Below are 23578 nucleotides of genomic sequence, written 5' to 3' on the forward strand. Positions count from 1 at the left end.
CCAGCTAGACTGAGAATGCCCAGGCACACGCTCCCTCGCTGCTGCAGTAGCACCACCCGGGGTCACATGCACCACCTCACCCAGGCCACGGCTCCCACATCCGCTCAGCTTTCCCGCCATCATCTGAGCACAGCCCGCACACACTCCTCATGCTGGAGACCGGCAACATTTCTGTCCCCCCGTCCTGCCCCCCACCGCCCCTCACCCACCTACGCCGCCTGTCCTGCCCCCCACCGCCCCTCACCCACCTACGCGCCTGTCCTGCCCCCCACCGCCCCTCACCCACCTACGCCGCCTGTCCTGCCCCCCACAACCCCTCACCCACCTACGCTGCCTGTCCTGCCCCCCACCGCCCCTCAACACCCTCTGCCTGCCTTCTGGAAAACACTTCATTCATTGCCCTCATCGAAGCTAGCTCTGCACACAGAGCAGTCACACGCGCCAGGCCCTGCTTGCATCAGGAGGATGCCGGCCCTTTCTGACCACAGGGTCCCTCTTCGACCCTGGTCAGCTCCTTCCTCTCCCTCCCTCCCTGTGCCAGCCCTTCTCTGAATTCTGCCACTGCAGGGCCTCGGCCTGACCTGGGCTCCCCGCTGCAGCATTACCCGAGCTTGTTCTGTACCCTTACATCCTGTGTCCCCTGTGTCCCCAGCACAGCACCTGGCACATGGCAGGTGGTTTGTCAGCATCTAAGGCAGCATCTTTTCAGGTGTAGATGTTTGCCCTCAGCCTCTCGTTTGAGACTGTGTGGAAGGCTTGCACTCCACCAGCGCCCACCCCAGCTGAGGCCTTCCTTAAATGCAAGTCCACTGCTGGGTGATGGAAGGGGGCCATCCAACAAGCTTATTATATCTTCATAGTTGAGACTCCATCTCAAAAAAAAAAAATACCCAAGACAAAGCACTAGATATTGCTGCCTGCCCTCCAATCTGACATGCATGTCCGCCCCCGAGACTTGAGTGCAAAACGCGGGGCCTCTGCCTCCCCGGGAAGCTCTGCCCGCGCACGCAGGGTGAGCAGGCCCCTGGGCACAGCTGCTGAGGGACTTTCCAGGGCCCTGGCCCTGCATTTCCAGCTGAAATGCCCACCGAAGCTTCCTGTTGAGTATCCACACCTGGCATGTGTGCAGTCCGTGGGCACCGCATCCCCTCATCACCACATTCCCCCATCACCAATGGGAAGCCTCGGTGCACCGTGTCCTCCAGCCAGGAGGCACCCACCCGCCTCCAGGGGCAGCAGCACGTGTCTGGCCTGCAGGCAGAGGGTCGTGCCCGGTTGTTCAGGAAAGCTGAGTAATGTCTGCTCCTCTGCCCCAGGCCTACAGATTCCTGGAGGAGATGCGGCGGCGGCTTCCCTCGGCCAACATGTCCTACTACGTGAGCCCGCGGGCCGTGGACGCCGTGCACCAGGGGCTGGGTCTCCCGCTGCCACACACCGTGCCCGAGCGGGTCCGCCACAACAGCATGGAGGACGCCGGGGAGCCACACGAGGAGGTGGTGGAAGAGGCAGACGACGACCCCTGAGGGGCCTGGGCCCCAGGACCGGCGTGCTGCTGCAGAAAGGTATCTTCTGGAATTTTTTCGTCAGCTGCAGCAAAGCCAGCTTTTTTGCTGGGAAAAAGCATGTCTGTTGGAATACACAACAGAGCTGGGCGAGAACGCAGCAGCCCGGGCCGGTGGAGGGTTTGCCCCGCCTGCACCTCGCTGTGCCCCGCCTGCACCTCGCTGTGCCCCGTCTGCACCTCGCTGTGCCCCGCCTGCCTCTGGGTGCCCGGCACTTCCAGTAGATTTTTGGATTCATTCCTTTGAAGGGAGTCGGGTTCACCCTTCCGTCGTGTTCTCCCAACTACACATTGTAAAGCCTGAGAAACTTCCAGAACCTCAGTTAGGAAGCTGCAGCTGGAGGGCTGGGGCACCTGCCCCCTGCTCCCCACACATCACATCCTCTCTACACTCCTGCAGGGCCCACGGCTCCTGAGCAACAGCTGGGACACCCGGGCCCTGGTGGCTGCACCCTCCGCTAGGCTCTGCCCACCGGCCACCAACACTCCGGTAATTCCAATAAAGTAGTTTATTTTCTGAGAGCCCGTGCCCTGTCCCATCCCGCCCCACGAGCCCATCCAGAGCCACACACCCGGCCTGGGCTGTGAGCACCATTCTCCTGCTGACACGGCGCTCAGCCTGAGGGACCTGGGACGAGAGCTGCTCCGTCCTGCTTGGTGGCTCTCAGAGGAGAGCCTTGGGGGCTCTGAGCAGCAGGTACACCATCCTCCCCTCCTGCCAGCCTGCTTCTGCCCTCACTGGAGTCAACCCCGCCAGCAGCGCCCACAGCCCCAGCCCCACGTCCAGGCTGCCATGTCCCAGCGGGCAGTGCCCAGGCCCAGTGTATTTTTAGCAGACTTGCTGCACTATAAATAGCGGCAGGCCGGGCCTTCCTGCATCTGCACTCTCCGTACCGGATGTCGCCGCAGACCTGGCCTCGCTACAAAGCCTGGCTCCGCTGCTCCCGGCCGATGCTCGGCTGCCTGCCTTGCCGCCAGTGGGGGTGGTCCTGGGGAGGCCTCCAGGGACTAGGGAGACGCGGGTGGGAGGAGCCTGTTCTTGAGTCTCTGCAGAAGCAGCAGGGCCCTCAGTGCCAGTGTCCTGCAGTCCTCGTCCGGGTCTTTCTCGGCCACATCTGCCAGACAAGAGTGACAAGCAAAGCTGAGGCAGCGCGGAGGGCGTATTCTCCCTCCTCCTGTCTTCAGTCTGCCTGAACCAGCCCTGCCAGGCCGGACTCCATGGAAGAAAGGGGGCTCGGGTCTGCAGTGAGCCCAGACTCTCCCCAAGGCCCACGTCCTTGGGGCCTGTGTGCCACAGGCTCTGTGCAGGCAGCACTGTAAACGGAGGGCTGCCCTGCGCCGCGGGACAGGCAGCCATGGGAAGGGGGCCTGGGGTGGGGCACACAACCCGGGAACAGCGGAACACCGGCAGGGCCTGCTCCTTGCTGGATGGCAGACACGGGCTGTGGTCGGAGGTGGGAGACCCTAGGAATCCCGGTGGTGGGCGTCGGGAGGCGCCACCCGCCTGTGGGAAGGCCTTTTGGGTGTCTGGGACCGCACGCTGCCCCCTCCCCCGGGGTGAGAGCCAGAGCTCTTGGCTGCCTGCAGTGCTGGGACCCTCACCAAGGCTTCCTGCAGCCTGGGGCCCCAGGGAGCCTTGGGGGGCTCTGCTGGCCACAGCTCCTCCCCAGACTGGGCTAGAATCACAGGGTGAGGAGGCACCTGGAGACCCTTGTGGGAGGTGCCTGTGAGAGGGGAACACCCTGTCCGGAGCGCACCAGCCCTGCGCAGAAAGGGATCTGGAAAGGGATCGGCGGAGGGACAGGCCCCTCTGCTCCTCCTGGTGCTTCAGGCCCCCAAGGCCCCCACATGATGACGTCGCAGGCACCGAGTCTCGGGAAGGAAGTAGGCCGGGGACTGCAGGGAATGTGTCCGCCCACCCAGCCCCATCAGTGGCTCCACTGGCCAAAGGGGAATCTCTCCTCCAGGCAGGGCGAGTGGGCAAGAGCATGCCGAGGAGGGGCTGGGCAGCAGCTCCAGGGACTGGTGTCTGTGGGGCCCCATCTCCCTTGAAAGAAGCAAAGCCCAGCACAGCACTCCCTGCACTTTGGGCCCAGGACCCTCCAGCTGCTCCGTGGGAAGACGTTCACGGCCACCCTGAGCACAGGTCCTGGGAAGGGACAGGGCAGAGCTGGGCCTGCCCTTCCCGTGTCCATCGGTACCGTGCTCCGCTCTTCAGCCCGTCCCCAGGGACTCATCGGCTCCACTCCCCGTGGGAAACACCCGTTCACACCCAGCAGGCTGGCACTGTGCCCAGGTGGGGAGAGGGGAGATGGCCGGGGCAGAAGAGGCACACAGCCCAGCCCCACGGGAAAGGAAAGGTGACCTCACCACAAGCATCCCCCAGCACACAGGCCTGAGCGCAAGTCCCTGGGAAGGACCCGCATCACCCGGGACCCTCCTGACAAATGTGGAAACCGAGGCGGTGTCCACGAAGCCACCCTAAGGGCCCCACAAACCAACCACTGGACCACAAAGGCCAGCAAACAACAAAAGGTGCCGGGACTGGCCGGGCGCGGTGGCTCACGCCTGTAATCCCAGCACTTTGGGAGGCTGAGGCAGGTGGATCACGAGGTCAGGAGATTGAGACCATCCTGACCAACATGGTGAAATCCTGTCTCTACTAAAAATACAAAAATTGGCTGGGCGCAGTGGTGGGCACCTGTGATCCCAGCTACTCAGGAGGCTGAGGCAGGAGAATTGCTTGAACCCAGGAGGCGGATGTTGCAGTGAGCCAAGGTTGCGCCACGGCACTCCAGCCTGGGCGACAGAGCAAGACTCTGTCTAAAAAAAGGTGCCAGGACTGCACTGGCAGGAGGAGCCCCGGGAGGCGGGCGGGCGGGGTCACAGAGGGACCCCAACAGGGTCCAGGATCGGGACCAAAGGAGGGAAACAGCCAGTGCTGGGGTGGCTGCACCTCCGGCCTGCACACTCTGCCTGTGTGGGTCCCAAAGGGTCACAAGAGCCTGGCCTGCAGGAACTGCACCCCCCCCCGGCCCCCACACACCCCCACACAGCCCGGGCCGACACTCACCTGCCAGCCAGGACCGGGCTTCCAGCAGCTCGTCCGGCAGGTCCTCCAGCAGGCGTGCAGCAGGCACGCTGAGCAGGACAGAGGAGACGGCTGACAGCAGACCCTGGCGCACGTAGCTGCCGGAAGGAAGGCGGGGGCTGAGCTCGGCAGGGACCACGCCTCAGAACTCCTTCTCCCCTCAGTGTGGCAGACCACCCACGCTGTGGCCCTGCCTGGCACATTTCCTATCTGGGAAGCACCAGGCCAGGCTGCCTGTCAGCCACCTCGAGGCTCCATGGGGCCCCCACGATGAGACCCCTGTGTCTGCGTGCACCCCTGGCCCGGCCCAGCCCAGCCCCACAGGCCACTCACGCGTCGACGTGGAAGCGAAGGGCCCACACGAATTCCAGCAGGGCCTTGCCCATGGCCACAGCCACCTGGACACCAGCAGAGGGACAGTCAGTGGGACCCCGACGCTGTCCCCACATCCCAGCAGCCATGGGCAGCTTCCGCTGCTGGGCAGCAGCAGGGACAGGGCCTGCCTGACAGCCGAGGGGATGCTCCTGATCCACGGGCAGCACAGGCCGGCGCCCGGCAACCTCTCCCGGCTCACCGTGGTGTTAACAGCCAGGCACATCAGGGCCCCTAAGGTGTGCGTCAGCCTTCCGAGAACCAGCTGGTCTTCTCCCAAGAGGTCGAAGGTCACCAGAGGCCTAGAGCACAGAATGGAGCCCAAGGTGCAGTGGGCGCCTCAGGGCCTGGTCCCCAACCTCCTGGGCCACCGTGGGAGACCGAGGGAACCCCACACAGCCCCTCCTCCTGTGCCCACCACCTTGCCTGCACCGAGAACGTAGGAGCAGACATTTCCGGGTGCCCACTCACCCTGCAGGGCTGTCTGGCACAAGTCCACCTGGGCCAGGAGTTCCCAACGCCGAGACCCCCACCCCTGCTGCACCATGACCCGGGCCCCACACTTCTCTGCCATCTCGAGAGCCTCACGCCCTGAACGTGGGGCCAGTGCAGCGCTGGCTGAAGCAAGAGGAGGCGAGCAGGGCACGGCGGGTGATGGCGTCGGGCACGTGCAGGCGGCACTGCTGGCCATGCCGCAAGCCCAGCATCGGAGCAGATGCCTGGTGCCTCATGACAAAGCTCAACCGCAGAGGAACCTTGCGGGACGCTCCCTGCTACTTAACACAGGCTTACAAAAAGCCACAGGAAAGCCACGACCCTGTTCACACCCAAACGCACTCAGACCCCAGCCCGAACTTCTTGGCCACGGGTACGTCCAGGGTCCCTGTCCCCCACGTCCACAGGCCCATGGAAAACCCACTCACCTGTCAAAGCGCTGAAGGAGGGGGAAGAAGAAGTGGCCGGCCACGGAGCTGAATCTGCTGGGGCTGCCTGCTGGGCCCTGCCTCGGGCCACCCTGCCAGACACACACGGCGCTCACGGAGGCGCAGGCCTGGGCAGCAGGCACGGCACCCCCAGCCCGAGAGGCTCCCACAAAGCAGCGTGGCCCCCGGCCTCTCCTGGCCTCCCTGCGCTACTCTTCCGGCCCCGCCCCGCTCCCAGGCCCCGTGGGGTTGGTGACGGGACTCAGGCTCCACGGCTGACGCCTGAGCAGCAGACCAGGCATTCCCGAACTTGCAGGCAGGACATTCAAGGCTGGAGGAGCGTCATGGGGGGGCTGCCCTGGGCACTGCAGGATGACCCTGTGGCCTCCAACCCACCCCCAGCGACAACCAAAAACATCTCCAGACACCCCTAAACATCCTCGGTGGAGCAACACCACCCCTGGCCTCGATGGGCTCTGAGGACAGAGCACCACCAGGGCACCTGTCACTTAGCATGTCCCCAAGCCCAGTCTGGGTCTCGTACAGCCAAGATCCAGTTCCTTGGTGCACACCATGGACCCTGCCTTTCAGGAATCCCGGCATAGGCACCATCCGCAGGGAATGTGGCTGCCCCTCACTGGAGACAGCGCCTGGAGGTGTCTGACCGCCCTTCCCACCCACCCACGGTCCCCATGCCCGTGAGGAGCTGACCAGGCGCCCACTAACCTTGGAGAGCCGCCGGGTCTTACTTCTGATCCGCTCCTCCACCACCACCCGCCAGTCGGACGCCACGGCACTGCCAGGCTGAGAGGCGGCTGCCTCCGGCAGGAACTGCGTGTTGGGACTTGGGGAGCCAGGTTGGGGAGTCCTCCCGAGGCACCCAGGCCTAGACAGCTCCTGGGCAGCCAGAGTCAGCACCTGGAGGGAGAAAGGCCCAGGGCAGTTGCCACCGCTCCAGGGAAGAACATTTCCCAAGAGTCAAGTCATCAGCCAAAGCCCCAGAAATGGGCCCAGGGGCCCTCACAGCCTGGGAGAAGGCGTGTTCTGGGAACGAGGAGGAAAGTCACTTCCCCGTATCTCATAGCCACCGCGCCTTGGTAGGCGGGAAGGTGGGGAAGGTGGGCTCCGTGCTCCAGGAGATGAGAACACGCCCAGGGCCGAGCACAGCCTCATCCTAAAGCCACACAGTCCCGCCACGCCAGAGCCACATGCCCTTCTCCCAGGAACTCAGCCTCACAGCAAAACCAACGCTGCAGTGGCACGTGCCACGGGCGGGTGGACCTCAGAACATGGCGGAGGAGGAGGCACCAAAGACCAGTGTGCGCCTCCCTCTCCAGGACACCTCAACAGGCCAGTGCCAGACCGGAGGCTCCCAGGCTGAGGGGGTCGGGGCAACTGCTGACAGGGATGGGGTTTCCCTCTGGGGTGATGAGGACGCTCTGGGACTAGAGAGAGGAGGCGGCTGCGTGACACTGCGGATGTTCCGAATGCCACCCAAGTGTGCACCTTAAAACCAGTTACGGCCGAGGCAGGCGAGTCAAGAGATCAGGAGATCGAGACCATCCTCACTAACACGGTGAAACCCCGTCTCTACTAAAAATACAAAAAATTAGCCGGGCGTAGTGGCGGGCGCCTGTAGTCCCAGCTACTCGGGAGGCTGAGGCAGGAGAATGGCGTGAACCCAGGAGGCGGAGCTTGCAGTGAGCCGAGATCGCGCCACTGCACTCCAGCCTGGGCGACAGAGCGAGACTCTGTCTCAAAAAAAAAAAAAAAAAACAGTTACCGTGAGTTCTTTCTCATGTTCTCAGTCTTTTTTGCTTTATTGTGGTAAAATATATACAGGATTTACCACACTAACCCCTCCCCTCCCCTTTTTTTTTTTTTTTTTTTTGAGATGGAGTCTCGCTCTGTCGCCCAGGCTGGAGTGCAGTGGCACGATCTTGACTCACCACAACCTCTGCCTCCCGGGTTCAAGCAATTCTCCTGCCTCAGCCTCCATAGTGGCTGGGAGTACAGGCGCCTGCCACAACGCCCGGCTAATTTTTTTGTATTTTGGTAGAGACAGGGTTTCACCGTGTTAGCCAGGATGGTCTCGATCTCCTCACCTCATGATCCATCTGCCTTGGCCTCCCAAAGTACTGGGATTACAGGTGTGAGCCACTGCGCCCGGCCTCCCACCTTTTTTTTTTTTTGAGACTGAGTCTTGCTCTGTCACCCAGGCTGGAGTGCAGTGGAACGATATTGACTCACCAGAACCTCCGCCTCCTGGGTTCAAGCGATCCTCCTGCCTCAGCCTCCCAAGTAGCTGGGACTACAGGCGTGCACCACCATGCCCAGCTAATTTTTTGTGTTTTTAGTAGAAACGGGGTTTCACCATGTTGGTGAGGCTGGTCTTGAACTCCTGACCTCATGATCCGCCTGGCTCAGCCTTCCAAAGTGCAGGGATCACAGGCGTGAGCCACTGTGGCCGGCCTGCCTTTTTTTTTTTTTTTTTTAAAGAGACAGAGTCTTGCTCTACTGCCCAGGCTGCAGGGCAGTGGTGCCATCACGGCTCACGATAGCCTCAACCTCTGGGCTCAAGCCATCCTCCCACCCCAACCTCAAGAGTATCAGGGACCACAGGCACCACCACACCCGGCTAATTTTCTTTTGGTGGAGATGACAGGGTCTTGCTATGTTGGCCAGGTTGGTCTGAAACTCCTGGGCTTGAGCAGTCCTCCCACTTTGGTCTCCCACAGCACTGGGATGACAGGCATGAGCCGCTGCACCCAGCCCGTTTTCCCCGTCTTTAAGTGCCCAGTTCCATGGGCAACCATCACCTCCACGCTCGCCAGAACTCTTTTGTCTTCCCAAGCTGAAACTGTCCCCGTGAAACACTCACTCCACATCCCTTCCCCAAGCCCCGGCAGCCCCATCCGCTCTGTGAACTGGCTCCTCTGGACGGGTCGCTTACGGGAAATCCAATGATATGCAGGCCCTGGGGCTGCTTTAACTAAATGTTCTCGAGGTTCACCGTGTGGCAGTGCGTATCAGAATTGAATCATCTTTGAGACAGTGTCTCCCTCTATCACCCACATGGGAGTGCAGTGGTGCAAACACAGCTCACTGCAACCTCCAACTCCTGGGTTCAAGGGATCCTCCCACCCCAGCCTCCCGAGTAACTGGGGCCACAGTCGCCCGCCACCACACTCGGCTAATAGAGATGGGGTCTCGTTGTGGTGCCCAAGCTGGTCTCGAACTCCTGGGCTCAAGCGATCCTCCCGCCTCAGCCTTCCAGTGCTGGGATTCAAATTTTTCTTTTCATTGCTAAATAATATTCCCTCACCTGCGCAGCACACATTTTATCCTAAAGTGGTGAATTTTACGGCGTGTGAATTATATCAGTAAAGCTGTTATTTTAAACAAACAAAACTCTGCCACGGGAGCCCTGACTCCCCCACTGCTGAGTCCTGCCAGGTCACACACTCACGAAGGCAGTGGACAGGCCTGCACGAGCCCCTGGGGCCCAGCAACAAGGAGACCCAGGTTTCGGCAGCCCCACCTGAGGGCAGCTTGGGCCGGACCAGGGGGACTGAGGCCCAGGAGGCACTTACGTCCAGGACGTCCATGCGCTGCCGGAGGCTGTAGTTGAGGGCATAGAACTGCGAGGTCAGATAGTCGGCCACCTGAGGACACAGGGGAGAGGATGCTGTGGTCCGGGACCTGAGGGCTGCCCGGGGTGACCTCCAGGCACCTCACAGCCAGCTCCAGCACGGGACCGAGCCTCAGGCACCGGAGCTCCCAGCGCTTCCCACCGTGCCTGCACTGGCCAGGGCCACGGGTGCGGGAACTCACCTGGGCCGGGTCTGCAACCGTGACAGCCACCAGGGCTCTCTGGCGCAGCCCCGCAAATCCCACCACACAGGTCTTCTCCTCCAGATGCAGAAGCACCTTGGCCAGCTCCACGCTCACCTGCACACAGGGGTTAGGGCTGGGAAACCTGTCGGACCCAGCCACCCCCGCCGAGGCCTCACCGAGGCTCACAGGGCCTGAGCCACCCACCCCGGCAGAGGCCCCAGGCCATAGGCCTCCCGGGAGAGGCAGCAGCCCTGTCACACGCGGGAGCCAGATGTCACCCTCAGTGGCCAGGACACAGATGGCATTGGGGAAGCTACCGTCTTGGGCCTCCCCACTCACCTCCCGAGTGGCCGTGGGGCTCCTGTAGACCAGGCCCTCAAGGGCCCGCAGGGCCGCCTCCCAGCGCTCTACGTCCTCAGACGTGGTCAGGGCTGCACAGAACCCAGACAGGCCTCGGTCAGCCTCAGCCCTGACCTGAGCCCATGAGAGCCAGCAGCACGGTCGGCACCCCAGGCCCAGGGCTTCCTGGTGGCCCCCTGAGGCAGAACCAGGCTATGGGCGAGACCCATGCCCAGCCCAGCAAGGCCCTCCAGGGGCCCATGCCCACCTTCCACGCAGTCCCGGACATACGCAGGAGCCTTGCTGCTCTTCAGCTCTCTGTCCCCCGACATGTCATAGGGAACAAACTCATCATCGCTGTGGGAGGGCAAAGCAGACATGAACAGCCCATGGCCTGTGAGAGGAAGTGCCCAATGGCAGAGCCAACCCCTCTCCTCCCCAAGATGCCGAGCACACGCCGCAGCCCCTGCGCCTACCGTGGAGCTGGGAGCTGTGGGCCCTCACATGAGGACAAAAGAGAACAAGCACGGAGCGGGCAGGGAGCCCCCCACGGGGCCGCAGCTTGGAGTGTGAGGGGTTCGCCTCCCGGCCTCCCGCACGCTGCCCACTGGGGTGGCAGAGCCCCTACCTGTCCAGATCCGAGTCAGAGCCCGCCAGCTGTGCTTGGGGGACGCCGCCATCCACGATCTCTGCGGGGGTCTCTGCAGGGGGCTCTGCTGCGGCTGGAGCGAGGGATGTGCTTTAAGGAAACAAGGAAGAAATCCTTTAGGGTCCCCTCGAGCCTCTGGTCTCAGGACTCACAGGACCGAAAGAAAGGCTTTCACCCCCTCCCATCCCAGCGGCGGAATCCAGAGCAATAAGATGTGCACGCGGTGGGGTCCCGGGGTGGGCAGAGACCCTCACCCCGCCTCCGAAGCGCCATCACCCGCAGGCTGGGGGGAAGCCAAGGCCAGCAGCTCGAGGCTCAGCTCATCCTCTTCGTACTAGAGCAGGGGAGCAGGCTCAGCGGCATCCGCCAGGCTGCAGCACCCCTCCCCGAGACGGAGCCGCGGGAGCCACTCCCCGCCACGGCCTCCCTCGCAGCCCGGTCTCACTCAGCGGCTGGGCCCCGGACGGCCAGGTGTCTTTTTAAAAGCGACTTTCTGAGATTCCACCTCAGGCCAACGGTAGCACTGGGAGTGCTCAAAGCTGGGAGGCCGTGGCCCCTCTCGAAGGAGCTGGGCCTCCCGCCAGCCCAATGCCCCAGAGAGATCCCAGGTTCTCAGCAGATAAGAGGAGAGGCCGTCACCTCCACAGCCTGAAGGCAGACAGGGCTCCTCCACGGCCAGGCAGCCGCCCACACCGGGCGGCAGGCAGCAGAGAGGCTGACACCCACGCCCACCGTCCCAGAGCGACCTGGCTGCCCTGCAGCCCTGGCCAGACAAACTGCAGGGGTGGCTCCCGTAATCCCAGCCTCCCCCGGCCCCTGTCTAGAGGGAGTCTGTGAACGTGTCCAGGCAATCCCTCCGGGGGCCCTGGGCTCACCCGACCCTGTGTGGCCCTAGGAGCTCAGGGCTGAGAGCCTGCCACAGCTTCCAGCCTCAGCCCTGCGAGAAGCCAACACGGACGCTCTCCAAGTCTGGACCCCGGGAAGAGGCGCTGACCCTGGGGCTGGAGAGGCAGCCGCTCGGGAGACCCGGGCCAGCCACACGGGGACGTGGAGGGGACGGCCGCTCACCTGGAATTTCAGGGGAGGCCCCTCGGGGTGGATCCGGGCACTAACGACCTCAGCCACAATCATGCCCAGACGTCGCACGGGGGGCAGGCTACTGTCCAGGCGGCACTTGACGCCCGCCATCATGCTGGCCAGCAGTTCTGCACACACCGGACAGGCCCCCTGAGCACCTTGGGGCGCCCAAGGCCGGGGGGAGCCCAAACCACCCACTCACCATTCCGGCTGTCCTGCAGCTCTGGCTCCCCGAGGTGCGCCAGGCAGATGAGGACGGCCTTGCTGATGTGGTGCTGCTGCGGCAGGGGGGTGTGGCGGATGGCACTGCTGCTGCCCCACGTCTCCAACAGCTCCTTCAGCACCTGCAGGTGGCATGGCCCAGGACTGCATGGGGCTCGGGCCCGGCTGTCCCCGCCAGGCCCACAGCCACTCTGAGAGAGCTCTGGCCCCAGCCCAGCCACCCTCACCCTGCCCGCCCCCAAGGTGAGCCCCGCACAGCTCTTCTCTCGCGGGGACGGAGAACCAGGAGGAACGTACCTGCAGCAGGAGCGGGCGCCGCTGCCTGTCCATGGCCAGATGGCCCAGCAGGCTCTGCAGCATGGGCGTCTGCAACAAAAGCACATGCGTGTCCACGGGGCTGAGGCCACCGCCTGGCCAGCCCGGGGCTCCCAAGGCCAAGAGCCATGCCAGGACCGGGACCGGACTGAGGGCAGCAGACGGACAAGAAGAATGGGGGCGGCCGCTGCCTCCTGGAATGCGGGACCCCTCCCCTCCCGCAGAAGCTGCCCCCTGGGCTCAAGCGACCCATCCACCTCTATTCCTTTGAACTGAACGTGATAAAACGGTTCCATATAAAAACGTGGGATGCAGCTGCTGCCATGCTGGGGCGGGGCCTCGCCATCTTAAGTTCTCGTGTGAGCAAAGGAGGAGGGTGAAGCAAGATGTGGCCGGGAGTCAGGGGACCCGGCTCACCCCTCCAGGCTCCAGGCCATGGGGACGGGAGTCACAAGTCCCGGAAATGCACGACCTCCTCTGTGTCCTGACCTATCCCCCACCCACCCCACCCCCTCAGGCCCCTGGCACAGAACGCAGCTAGAGCGGGTGGCTTCTCGGGAGTCTAGAGGATAAAGAGACACGAGAAGCCCTCACTCAGCGCCGTCACAGCAGGGCCTGTCATCGGGGCAGGGAGGCACCCACGGCCTCGCCAACTCCTGCCAGTCACCGCCAAATCACAGGCAGGGTCTCCCAGGCAGCAGACACCTGCTCCGACCCCATGTTCTACAGCGATTCTTGCTGTGATGGGGCAGCCAGCAGCCTGCACCCTCCGTGGCGTCCTCACCGTGAGCCTGGACTGTAAGAACAGAAGCTTCCGGGTCATCACAAACTGGGCCTTCTTGTTCTTCACCACCAGGTTCCCCAGTAGTCGTGACAGGACCTCAGGCCTGCAAGACAGAGTCAGGGGGCCAGAGCTGCAAGCTGGCCTGGAGACAGGGAGGAGTGAGAGAGCGTGAACTCCGATGCCCACAGACCCCGGCCTGATTCCGGGCCCGCCAATTCCTAGCCACGAGCCTCTGGTTGCATCCTCCGACTGCCTGAGCTGGGCCTTCATCCTCCCTTCTCCGGGGCATAAACGCCACAACCCAGAGAGCACGTGCACCCCAGCCCGGGCGGAGGCGGGTCCACCACCGACGGCCTCCTTTGACAGTGCCAAAAAAAATTTATTTACAAAAACACGCAGCGGGCCAACTTTTGTCCAAGTAGCCTGTAGACCCCTGGTCTAGACTGAGAGAGTCCTCCCAGTGAGAGGTTACGGGTCTCCAGAAAGAGCCCCACAAGTCTCTCCAGCCAGTGTGGAAACAGATATGGCTGGATTTCTCCCTCACTCCTCACTTAAAATTCCACACAAAGAAAAAACGGTTAAAAAAACATTGGAGGCCAAGGCAGGAGGATCACTTAAGGCCAGGAGTTTGAGACCAGCCTGGACAACAAAGTGAGCCCTGTCGCTACAAAAAATGTAAAAATTAGCTGGGTATGATAGTGCGCACCTACGACCCCGCTCCTCAGGAGGCTGAGGTGGGAAGATCGCTGGAGCCCAGGAGGTCGAGGCTGCAATGAGCTATAATCACACCACTGCACTGCGGCCTGGGAGACAGAGCAAGACCCGGTTCTAAAAACAATCTCCCCAACAACAACAACAACAACAAAAACCATGAAATAGAATGTGATTATATGATTATATAGTTCACAGAGAAAAGAACACAAATGCCTTCAACACGCACGCCCTCGCCCAGAATCAAGAAGGCAAAGTCAGCCGGACGCAGGGGCTCACGCCTGTAATCCCAACACTTTGGGGAGCCGAGGTGGGTGGATTGCTTGAGGCCAGGAGTTCAAGACCAGCCTGGCGAAACCCCATCTATACAAAAAATACGAAAATTGGCCGGGCGTGGTGGCGGGCGCCTGTAGTCCTAGCTACTCAGGAGGCTGCGGCAGAAGAATCACTTGAACCCAGGAGGTTGAGGGTGCAGCAAGCCAAGATTGCACCATTGCAGTCCAGCCTGGGCGACAGAGCGAGACTCCACCTCAAAAAAAAAAAAAAAAAAGAGGAGGAAACACTTTGGGCAGAGACAGGCGCGTCCTTGCACATGTTGCGGGGAGGGGAGACGTCTGAGGCAGGCGAGCTGGCAGGGTTTGTGGGGGTTACATGGCCGGCAGTCTTGCTTCCAGAAATGCAACCTTGATTCTCCTGCACAAAGACGTGGGGAAGTGAGTCACCGCCCGTCACCATATCAGAGCCTGGACGTGGCGCACACGTGTGCGAGGGGGACCACAGGCGCAGGACGGGTGGATGGCCCAAGGTACAGGCGCCTTTTACGGTGTGGGCTGTTCACAGCATCGATGCCATTTCATAAGAGAAAGGGACGCTCTGATGCAGAGGTCACCATCAGCACGTGCGGGAACTGAGAGGGCACCACCCACACCCTGTGGCACTGACATGGGGGTGCCAGCTGCAGCAAGGCGCCCAGGAGAAGCAGCGTGAAGGAATGGCAGCCTCTGGGGGTCCAGACCCCCAGAAGCCAGTGCAGCTGAAGGAGAGCCCGGCTGCTTACCCCGGCGCAGCCTCCACCAGCCCGGTCAGCACCGCCTCCATGGCCCGGTCCGGCACTTGCTCCACCAGACGCCAGCAAACGCGCTGGTGCAGGTAGCTACCCTGGGTGAGCGCTGCCAGCTGGGGCACCAGCACGCCCAGGATCTCCTCTGAGGGGACAGACAGAGGACCTGAGCCTGGGGAGCTGCACCCACCTGGTGTCCGGGGGCTGTGTGGGTCCAGCAAGGACAGCCCCACAGCTCCCCGTCAGCACAGCTGAGCCCCAGACCCCAGGGGCCCAGGACAGGACCGGGCAAGGGGACCCCGCAGAGGGCCAGGGTCGGGAGGGATTCTCGGCCTTCTGCAGAAGGCTGATGGGGTGTGAGGGTCAGGGCAGGGCGGGCAGAAAGGCACAGCTCTACTCACCCTGCCTCCCGTGGACACAGGCTTTCCCGAGGACCTGAGACACGAAGGACACGGAGGAATCCAGGCCACCTGGGACAGAAAGGGAGGCTTGATGAGGAGGCCGGCGGGAAGGGCACAAAAAAACATCGAGGTGTGGGGAGAGCTGCTCTCAGTCAGGCGGACTCCAATCGACAGCAAAACTCACTCAAAACAACAGCTGGTGCCCATCAGCCTACCCAGCAAATCTGAACAGGAGCACATGGAACTTGACCAGCAAATCACAACCCTTTCGAACCTTCACCCATCTTAGCCCACTTAATCATCACAATGGTTCTAGGAGGTCGGGACGGGTATGACGTTGCCGAGGAAGGAGAGGAAGCGCCAACAGGGCCCGGCCAAGGTGGGTCAGCCACGCAGGGTAGGCCTGGGCCCTGAGCCGGGCATGAGACCCCGGAGCAGCACTACCACCACGGCTGCCCGCAGGAAAGGAGCGCACACCAGGGAACGTGGGGAACCAGGAGGGGCCGGGCTGTACCAGCCCCATGGAAGAGCTGGGACTCGGGGGAGCGGCAAGCACAGAGCCGCGTGGGGACCAGGACGGCCCCAGCCAACCCCGAACGCGTGAAAAAGACGCATTCCACGTATGTCCCAAATGTTCTCAAAGCCTCCTTAACACATCGGCCCACACAGAGCAGAAGCTGCGAGCCTAGGGCTACGTTCGGAAAAGACAGGAGGGGCTGGGGAGGTTGCTGCAGGAACCCCCAGGCGAGGCGAGGGGGCTTGGGCCACAGGCCCCACGCAGGGACTCGAGGGGCCCAGCTTCCTCCCGGGCTTTGAGGGGGTGCCGAGCTGCTCCAGGACCCCAGGGTGCCCCTGAGCGAGGGAGGGAGTTTCAGAACGAGGTGGGGGCAGCATGTGGAGGGTGGAGTCCAGACCCAGGTGCTCGACCTGCATCTGAGCTGTCGCCTGGAGCTCGGGAAAGGCAAGAGAAGGAAGGGGTCACCCTGCAGGGAGAGGCAGACGCTCTGGGTGGTGCGCAGGCCCCCGGCCCAGCCTCCTTCTCGCTAGTGAAACGCACACTCGTGGCAGCCGCCATCTGACGCCCCAGGGAAAACAGAGCAAGCATGGGCGCTCACGGGGCCCTGGAGCCCAGCAGCGGGCGAGGCCGTTCCCACAGCACCCACTCTCCAGGGCACCGCCAGCATCTGCCTCCAGACCTGAGAACCTCGAGACCCCCCACCTGGCCACCGCAGCACAGTTGGGCCCTGGAAACCAGCAGTGACTGCAGGGACAAGAGAAGCCTGTGTGGAGGGCAGCGGACTTCAGCCCACAGCGGATGAGCCCTTCCGGTCACTACGGTGCAGGACGCGGACATCCCCACCTGCCTGACGGCACCACCCAGAGACTCCAAAGTCTCCAGAGGCCGTGAGGCACCAGAGGGTGGCAGGGGACGACGACCCAAGAAGATGGGTGGCAAAGGGGGTCCCCGAGGCAGGGCCTCACCTTGGAGAGAGTCCACAACCGCCTGCAGCACCCGGGCGACCTCCTCGCCGAGCAGGCGGAAGTAGTTCTGGGGGAAGAACTCGGCCAAGTTCTCCTGCTGCAGGCGGTTGCCCAGGTGATCGGGCAGGGCCACCACCTTGCCCAGCAGCGTCTCCCGGAGCAGGGTGAAGCCGGGCTGCGTCTGCTGCCGACACTGCGCCTCCATCAGCACTGCCAGCCGGCCCTCGCGCAGAAACCTGGCCAGCAGCCGCGCCATCTTCATCAGCCGGAAGCTGGGGCTGAAGATACAGGCATGTTGGGCAGAGCCCCCAACCCCCATCCTCGGGGTCCCCTTCCTGCCACAAGGAACCAGCAGCCCAGATTACACGTGCGGCCCCAACAACATCACCAGCGTGAAGTCCAAAACCACAAGCCGGATAGGGAAATCTGTTAATCCATTCCTAAATAACTTCAATTACTGCGTGAGTTCTCGGGGCCCTGAGCGGCTTCCCCAACCTGGAGTCTCACTGGACACCCCTCCCCTGTTGCTGACGCGGATAACTGGGCGCTTGCTTTGATCACAGCAACCTCTGAAAACCCAGCTTCTCAAGGTGCAGTGTCCTGGCAAGGACTGCACTGTGATCTGAGGCTCAGCCTGGCAGCCGGCTGGGGCTGGGAGTCCACATGGGACACGTGTCAGTGATGACAGCTGTGCTTCCCCGGAAAACCTGGAACGTTCCCCGCTGACGGGCTGCCTCTGCCGCCTGGGATGTGAACACTCCCGCCCCATCCCTCTCTGACACAGCCGGACAGGGAGGAAGTGAGGGACTTTGTGGGACACGGCAGGTACCTCCCGTCGCAAAGGACTCTGCTTCTTCTGTTCAGGGGTTCAGCCATGAGCAGACTGTCTAGTCCCTCGGTCCAGTCCTTCAAGCCACTCTCATCACTTCTGAGGCTACCAGCAACCCCAAGATGGGCCCAGCCCACTCACCCCACAGCACCCTCGATGGTCTCCATCAGCACCAGGAAGGCTTGGTCCGCCGGGCCCTCCAGGAAGAAGCTGGCCCACAGCTCCTCCAGGCGGCCGTCGGGCAGCAGCTCCAGCCAGGCCGGGCTCAGCCTGCCGGCAAGACATCTGAGGACAGGCGAGAAGTGGGCTGAGGCAAATTCCTCCTTCTCTCTCGGGAGCGCTGGAGGCTCCATGTCACCAAGATACCGCTTCAGGGACTCCAGGGTGCAGAAGATGTGGCCGCCATCCTCCGAAGACGAGAGGGAGTGAATGGCTTCCCGGACGGCGAGTCGAACCCCTGAGGGTGCTGGCTCCATCCTGCAGGACAGATCTGGGCGTCACGGGAAGGCGACCTGTGGCATGGACACAGGACTCAGCTTGGGGCAAGGAAATAATCCACACACGCTCAGGAAGCTCCTCGGTGAGCGCCTCGGGACCCTACACCCCTCACCCCTGGTCCCACCCAACCCTGTCCCGCCTCCTTCCCCTCCAGTGCCTGCCGGTTTCCACCCAGAGTTCGCTCCTCCGCTCGGACCCCCACGCTACCGCCCACTGCAGGGCTTCTCAACCCGGGCCACTGTGCCCAGGGGACATTCTCAGTTGTGTCAACCGGGAGTGCCACTGACGCGAGAGGGAGGTGGAGGCCAGGGATGCTGGTGAGTGTTCCTCGGGCACAGGGCGGCCCCACGCGTCCTCGCACCCACACGGGAAACCCGGCCCGCGGGAGCTGCCGGCCCTCCCGGCTCCCTGAGGGTGACGGGTGGCTCCAGTCGCCATTCCTCCGCCCCTCAGAAACCAAGAGCTTACGGGGCACACGGGTTCGGGGCTAGAGGAGCCGCACGCGGACCCCGCCCCCGATCCAGGCCCGGACCCCGACCGGACTCCTACCCAACCTGGACCCGACCCAACCAGACCCGGACCCCCCGACCCCCCGACCCCCGACCCCGACCCAACCCGACCCAACCCGACCGACCCCCGACCCCCAACCCGACCTGGACCCGGCTCCCGGGTGACTGCAGCGCCCTCAGGCCCCGCGCAACACCGATTCGCTGCCGCCGATTCCCCACGGCCGCCGCTGCCCCGGACGAAACGCGATCGCGGCCCAGCCGGTTGGCCCCGAGCACGAGTTCCTGGGTCCGGGCGAGGCTGCCGCGGGTTTTTTTGAGCCTCTGGGGCCGGTCTCCGCGGGCCTCTCAGCGCGAAACTGCGGACGACGCCTGGCGGGAGGGCGCATCTGCGCCTGCGCTGCGCCGGGACGGGGCGGAGCCTGAACGCGGGGGCGGGGGCCGGTGGGTGGGCGGGGCCTGACGCGTGGGTGGGGCTTTGCGTGGGGCGGGGCCTGAGGGCGGGGCTGCGCTTCCCCCACGTGGCTGCGAGCTGGGTTCGCTGCGCCCGGGTGGTGGGTCCTCGCCTTAGTTTCTCCCATCTCGATCCTTCCTACCCTGGAGTGATGTCAGCCATCTCTTCCCTCCGTCCCGGGTCCCACATTCTTTCCAGAACGCCGAGCGTTCGCTCTACGTCAGATGTTTACCAAGACAGGCCTGGCTCGTCTTCCCGGAGTGTAAGGCCCTGCTTTCAAGGGTCAGAGGCCAGTAAGGGAAACGCACGGTACACAAGGGAGTAAAAGAACAGTTGAGATCATGTCAGATACGAACAAATGCGGCTCCGTCATGGAATAAAAACTGCGACCAGTAGGGTAAGCGCTAGACGCCATGTGGCTCTGTAAATTAACTGAAGTTAAGTAAGTCCAGTTCCTTAGTAGCACTAGCCCAATCTCAAGGGCTCGGTAGTACCTGTGGCTGTGGCCGCCAGGCTGGACAGCCGGACACTGAACATTTACAACATGCAGCGCCTTCTGTAAACCGCACCGGAGTGTGGGGGGCTTCAACTTTGTGGAGGGGGCAATCCAGGAAGACACCTAAGGAGGCGCCATTTCAGCAGCGATGGATGTGGGAAAAGCTGGGGAACAGTTATCCATTCAACAAACATTGATTAAATGCCTGCTTGGTGCACCAAGCCCTCTCAGCAACAAGTGATGCAAAGTTCCTACTCCCCTATCGGGGGAACAGATAAAGTACATACGAAATATGCCAGGTGACAGGCCTCGAGCACAAAAACTGGCAAAGGCTGGGCCCGCTCACGCCGGTAATTCCAACACTGGGAAGCTGAGGTGGGATAATCATTTGGGCCCAGAAGTTCAAGACTGGGCAAAATAGTGAGACCCTGTCTCTACAAAAAATTTAAAAATTAGCCAGGCACGGTGTCATGAGCCTGTGATCCCGGTTACTCGGGAGGCTGAGGTGGGAGGATGGCTTGAGCCCGGGAGGTTGAGGCTGCAGTGAGCCATGTTCACTGCCACTGCACTCCAGCCTGGACAACAGAGCAAGACCCTGTTTCAAAAAAAAAAAAAAAAAAGGGAATCAAAATAAAAAAACAGCAGGGTAAGAAAATAAGAGCCAGTGGCTGGGCGCAGTGGTTCACACCTCGAATCCCAGCACTTAAGGAGGCCGAGATGGGTGGGTCACAAGGTCAGGAGTTCAAGACCAGCCTGGCCAACATGGTGAAACCCCGTCTCTACTAAAAAATAATAATAATAATAATACAAAAATTAGTTGGGCATGGTGGCATGTGCCTGTGATCCCAACTACTTGGGAGGCTGAGGCAGGAGAATTGCTTGAACCCAGGAGGCAGAGGTTGCAGCGAGTGGTGATCGTGCCATTGAACTCCAGCCTGGGTGACAGAACAAGACTCCTCCAAAAAAAAAAAAGAAAGAAAAGAAGAGCCAGAGAGCAGTGGGTGCTGTCTTAAGTAAGGTGAGAGCTCTGAACAGAAGACCTTAGAGCAGAACCCTGAATGTGGGGACAGCCAGGGAAGAGGCTCACTGGCAGGAAAACGGCAGGTGCGAAGGCCTGAGGCCGCAACTGTGGCCCGGGAGGTGGAGCCAACGGAGGCAGATGGAGGGGTGAGGCCTGGAGGGAGTGAGGCCGTGGGCCGGGCCACAGAAGGCCCTGGCAGGGGCTAAGATTTTGCTTATGTGGCAGCTCCTGGAGGCACTGAAGGCATGGGTCCATGCTGGTGCAGTTAGGAGAGCAGACGGTAGGGGGTGACACGGACGCGGAGACTAGGTGGCCATTGTGAGGATGAGCTTGGGGCGGAATGGGGGTGTAGAGAAGCAGCTGAACTCAGGGCATGTCTCTGCAGGCAGAGCTGATGGATGGGATGTGGTGCGGGCAGCATGCCATCATCCCGGAAACTCCTCCTCCGTCTGCTTCTGGGTTCCAGCCCTCGCCAGTGCCCACGGCAGCTCCGTCCTTCCCTATTCCCTTCTTTCCCTGAAGCCCCGCATCCAACAGTGGGTGCATGGAAGGCAAATTTCTCAAGCCTTTGTGTATCTGAAAATGTCTTTATTCTTCGCTCTGTCACCCAGGCTGGAGTGTAGTGGCGCAATTTCAGCTCACTGCAACCTCCGTCTCCCGGGCTCAGGCGGTCCTCCCACCTAAGCCTTCCGAGTAGCTGGGACTGCAGGTGCACACCACCACATCCGGCTAATTTTTGTAATTTTAGTAGAGACGGGCTTTTGCCATGTTGCCCAGCCTGGCCTCGAACTCCTGGACTCAAGTGATCTGCCCACCTTGACCTCACAAAGTGCTGGGATTACAGGTGAGAGCCACCACACCCTGCCTCAACCCACGACTTTAAATGGAAATCAGGCAGGCTGAGTGGCACATGCCAGTAAACCCAGCACTTTGGCTAGGCTGAGGCGGGAGAATCGCTTGAGCCCAGGAGTGTTTGAGAACAGTCTGGCAACATAGCAAGACCCGTCTCTACCGAAATAAAATAAATACCTAAATAAATGGAACTCATTGTCAGTTGGAAGCTGCGAGATCCACCGCTCTGTGTGTGGCGCCAGGGTCGCTGTCATGGTGGCCGCCAGTCCCCCGGGGCCTAAGGCCCCAACCCCGTGCATATGCCCAGGATTTTCTCTCCGATGCTTTCTGCATCTTCTCCATGTCCATGGTGTTCTGACACTTGACAAGGGGAGCCTGGGGGCCACTGATGATTCCCTGGCTTGGCACCCTCTGGGCTCATGCCACCTGAGGAATGATGGATGCCCTCACTGGGACAACTTCGTGGATGATCTTATTCCCGTGAGCTGGGTGGCTTAAAACAACAGAAATGAGTCCTATCACAGTTCTGGGGGCTGGAAGTCTGAAGTCAAGGTGAACACTCCCTCGAAGGCTTGGCGGGGGGTCCCACTTTACCTCTTCCAGCTTCTGGGGGCTCCGGGGGCTCCTCGTGGCAGCGTCACCCCAGTCTCTGCCCCATCTTCACAGGCCGTGTCCTCTGTGCCTCTCCTCTGTCTCTTATACTCCTGTCATCGGCTTTAGGGCCACCTGGATAACGCAGGATGGTCTCATCTCAAAATCCTTCATGACATCTGCAGAGACCCTTTTCCACATAAGGCCTGCCTGGGGCTTATGTGTGTTTTTAGGAGGGTCTCATTGAAGCCAGTACACAACCTGTAACCAAAAATACCAGCCTGGCCCACATGGGGCAACCCCGTCTCTACTAAAAATACAAAAATTGGCCAGGTGCAGTGGCGCACGCCTGTAATCCCAGCATTTTGGGAGGCCACAGCGGGTGGATCACCGGAGGTCAGGAGTTTGAGACCAGCCTGGCCCACGTGGCAAAACCCCATCTCTACTAAAAATACAAAAATTACCCGGGTGTGGCGGCACACACCTGTAATCCCAGCTACTTGGGAGGCTGAGGCAGGAGAATCCGTTAAACCCAGGAGGCGGAGCTTGTGGTGGCACGAGATCACACCACTGCACTCCAGCCTGGGTGACAGAACGAGACTCCGTCTCAAAAAAATTAATTAGGTCGAGCGCGGTGGCTCACGCTTGTAATCCCAGCACTTTGGGAGGCCGAGGCGGGCGGATCATGAGGTCAGGAGATTGAGACCATGGTGAAACCCCGTCTCTACTAAAAATACAAAAAATTAGCTGGGCGTGGTGGCGGGCGCCTGTAGTCCCAGCTACTCGGAGAGGCTGAGGCAGGAGAATGGCATGAACCCGGGAGGCGGAGCTTTCAGTGAGCCGAGATTGCGCCACTGCACTCCAGCCTGGGTAACAGAGCGAGACTCCGTCTCAAAAAAAAAAAAAAAAAAAAAATTAATTAATTAATTGGCCATGTGCAGTGGCTCACACCTGTAATCCCAACACTTAGGGAGGCTGAGGTGGGCGGATCATGAAGTCAGAAGTTTGAGACCAACCTGACCAACATGGTGAAACCCCGTCTCTACTAAAAATACTAAAATTAGCCAGGCATGGTACAGCGCGCCTGTAATCCCAGCTACTCGGGAGGCAGGAGGCTGAGGCAGGAGAATCGCTTGAACCGGGGAGGCGGAGGTTGCAGTGACGTGAGATTGCGCCATTGCACTCCAGCTTAGGTAACAGAACGAGACTCCATCTCAAATAATAATAATAATAATAATAACAACAAATTAAGGTGGCTCCCAGTCACATTTCCGTTGCTTTACTGAGAGAGACGGGGCCTCCCAGGATGCAGACGTGCATGGCCTGGGTGACGGGTGCCCGTGCAGATGTGGCTCTGTTGACTCCCCAGCCCCCGTCGGTTCCCTGTCTTGCTTCGACTTCTCTGGAGCACAAGTCCGTGTGCTCCTGTTAAAGCCATCACCTCCCACCCGCGGGCGTGCACCCAGCTGAATGATTCTTCAAAGAAACTGTCTGCATCTGTTTTAAG

At 61.5% G+C, this 23578-nt stretch overlaps 2 protein-coding genes across 6 annotated transcripts in view; one reads left to right on the forward strand and one right to left on the reverse strand.

Moving 5' to 3' along the window:
* The window catches only part of IFT140 (intraflagellar transport 140), a 99239-nt gene extending 97158 nt beyond the window's left edge, over positions 1–2081 (forward strand). Inside the window, exon 30 of one of the 2 annotated variants that reach the window (XM_030797797.1) lies at positions 1317–2081. In XM_030797797.1, the coding sequence (XP_030653657.1) occupies positions 1317–1523 (207 nt within the window). In that variant the 3' untranslated portion in view covers positions 1524–2081. The remainder of the gene's footprint in view (positions 1–1316) is intronic. The other variant, XM_030797798.1, reaches the window with a different exon arrangement.
* On the reverse strand, positions 1522–19065 carry TELO2 (telomere maintenance 2). 4 transcript variants are annotated; one of them, XR_004026676.1, is made up of 22 exons: positions 18805–19054; positions 17795–18165; positions 16825–17102; positions 15343–15411; positions 14939–15086; positions 13171–13273; positions 12369–12437; positions 12052–12193; positions 11841–11977; positions 11027–11106; positions 10752–10862; positions 10392–10480; positions 10124–10215; positions 9782–9898; positions 9541–9612; positions 6674–6865; positions 5948–6039; positions 5227–5326; positions 4986–5050; positions 4635–4750; positions 2456–2676; positions 1522–1610 (listed from the first exon to the last, which is right to left on the reverse strand). XR_004026676.1 is itself a non-coding variant. In XM_030797801.1 (21 exons), exons 2-21 carry the CDS (start codon positions 18127–18129, stop codon positions 2570–2572), a joined length of 2514 nt encoding a protein of 837 aa, XP_030653661.1. In that variant the 5' UTR covers position 18130; positions 18805–19065; the 3' UTR covers positions 2056–2569. The 4 variants fall into 4 exon arrangements, 3 of the variants coding, with proteins under 3 accessions (XP_030653661.1, XP_030653659.1, XP_030653660.1); XM_030797801.1 differs by lacking the exon at positions 1522–1610 and having other exon boundaries at positions 2056–2676; positions 17795–18130; positions 18805–19065; XM_030797799.1 differs by lacking the exon at positions 1522–1610 and having other exon boundaries at positions 2056–2676.
* Between the last annotated feature and the right edge of the window lie 4513 nt (positions 19066–23578).

Source organism: Nomascus leucogenys, chromosome 18, assembly GCF_006542625.1.
Source record: "Nomascus leucogenys isolate Asia chromosome 18, Asia_NLE_v1, whole genome shotgun sequence".
Classification (NCBI taxonomy): domain Eukaryota; kingdom Metazoa; phylum Chordata; class Mammalia; order Primates; family Hylobatidae; genus Nomascus; species Nomascus leucogenys.

Excerpts from the sequence above, each read along its gene's own strand:
- TELO2 (XM_030797801.1), bottom strand. The coding sequence starts at position 18,129 with ATGGAGCCAGCACCCTCAGGGGTTCGACTCGCCGTCCGGGAAGCCATT. Across the intron at positions 13,274-14,938 it reads CTGGTGGAGGCTGCGCCGGG|GCCTGAGGTCCTGTCACGAC; the intron begins GTAAGCAGCCGG and ends TCTGTCTTGCAG. Across the intron at positions 2,677-4,634 it reads AGCCCGGTCCTGGCTGGCAG|ATGTGGCCGAGAAAGACCCG; the intron begins GTGAGTGTCGGC and ends CTTGTCTGGCAG.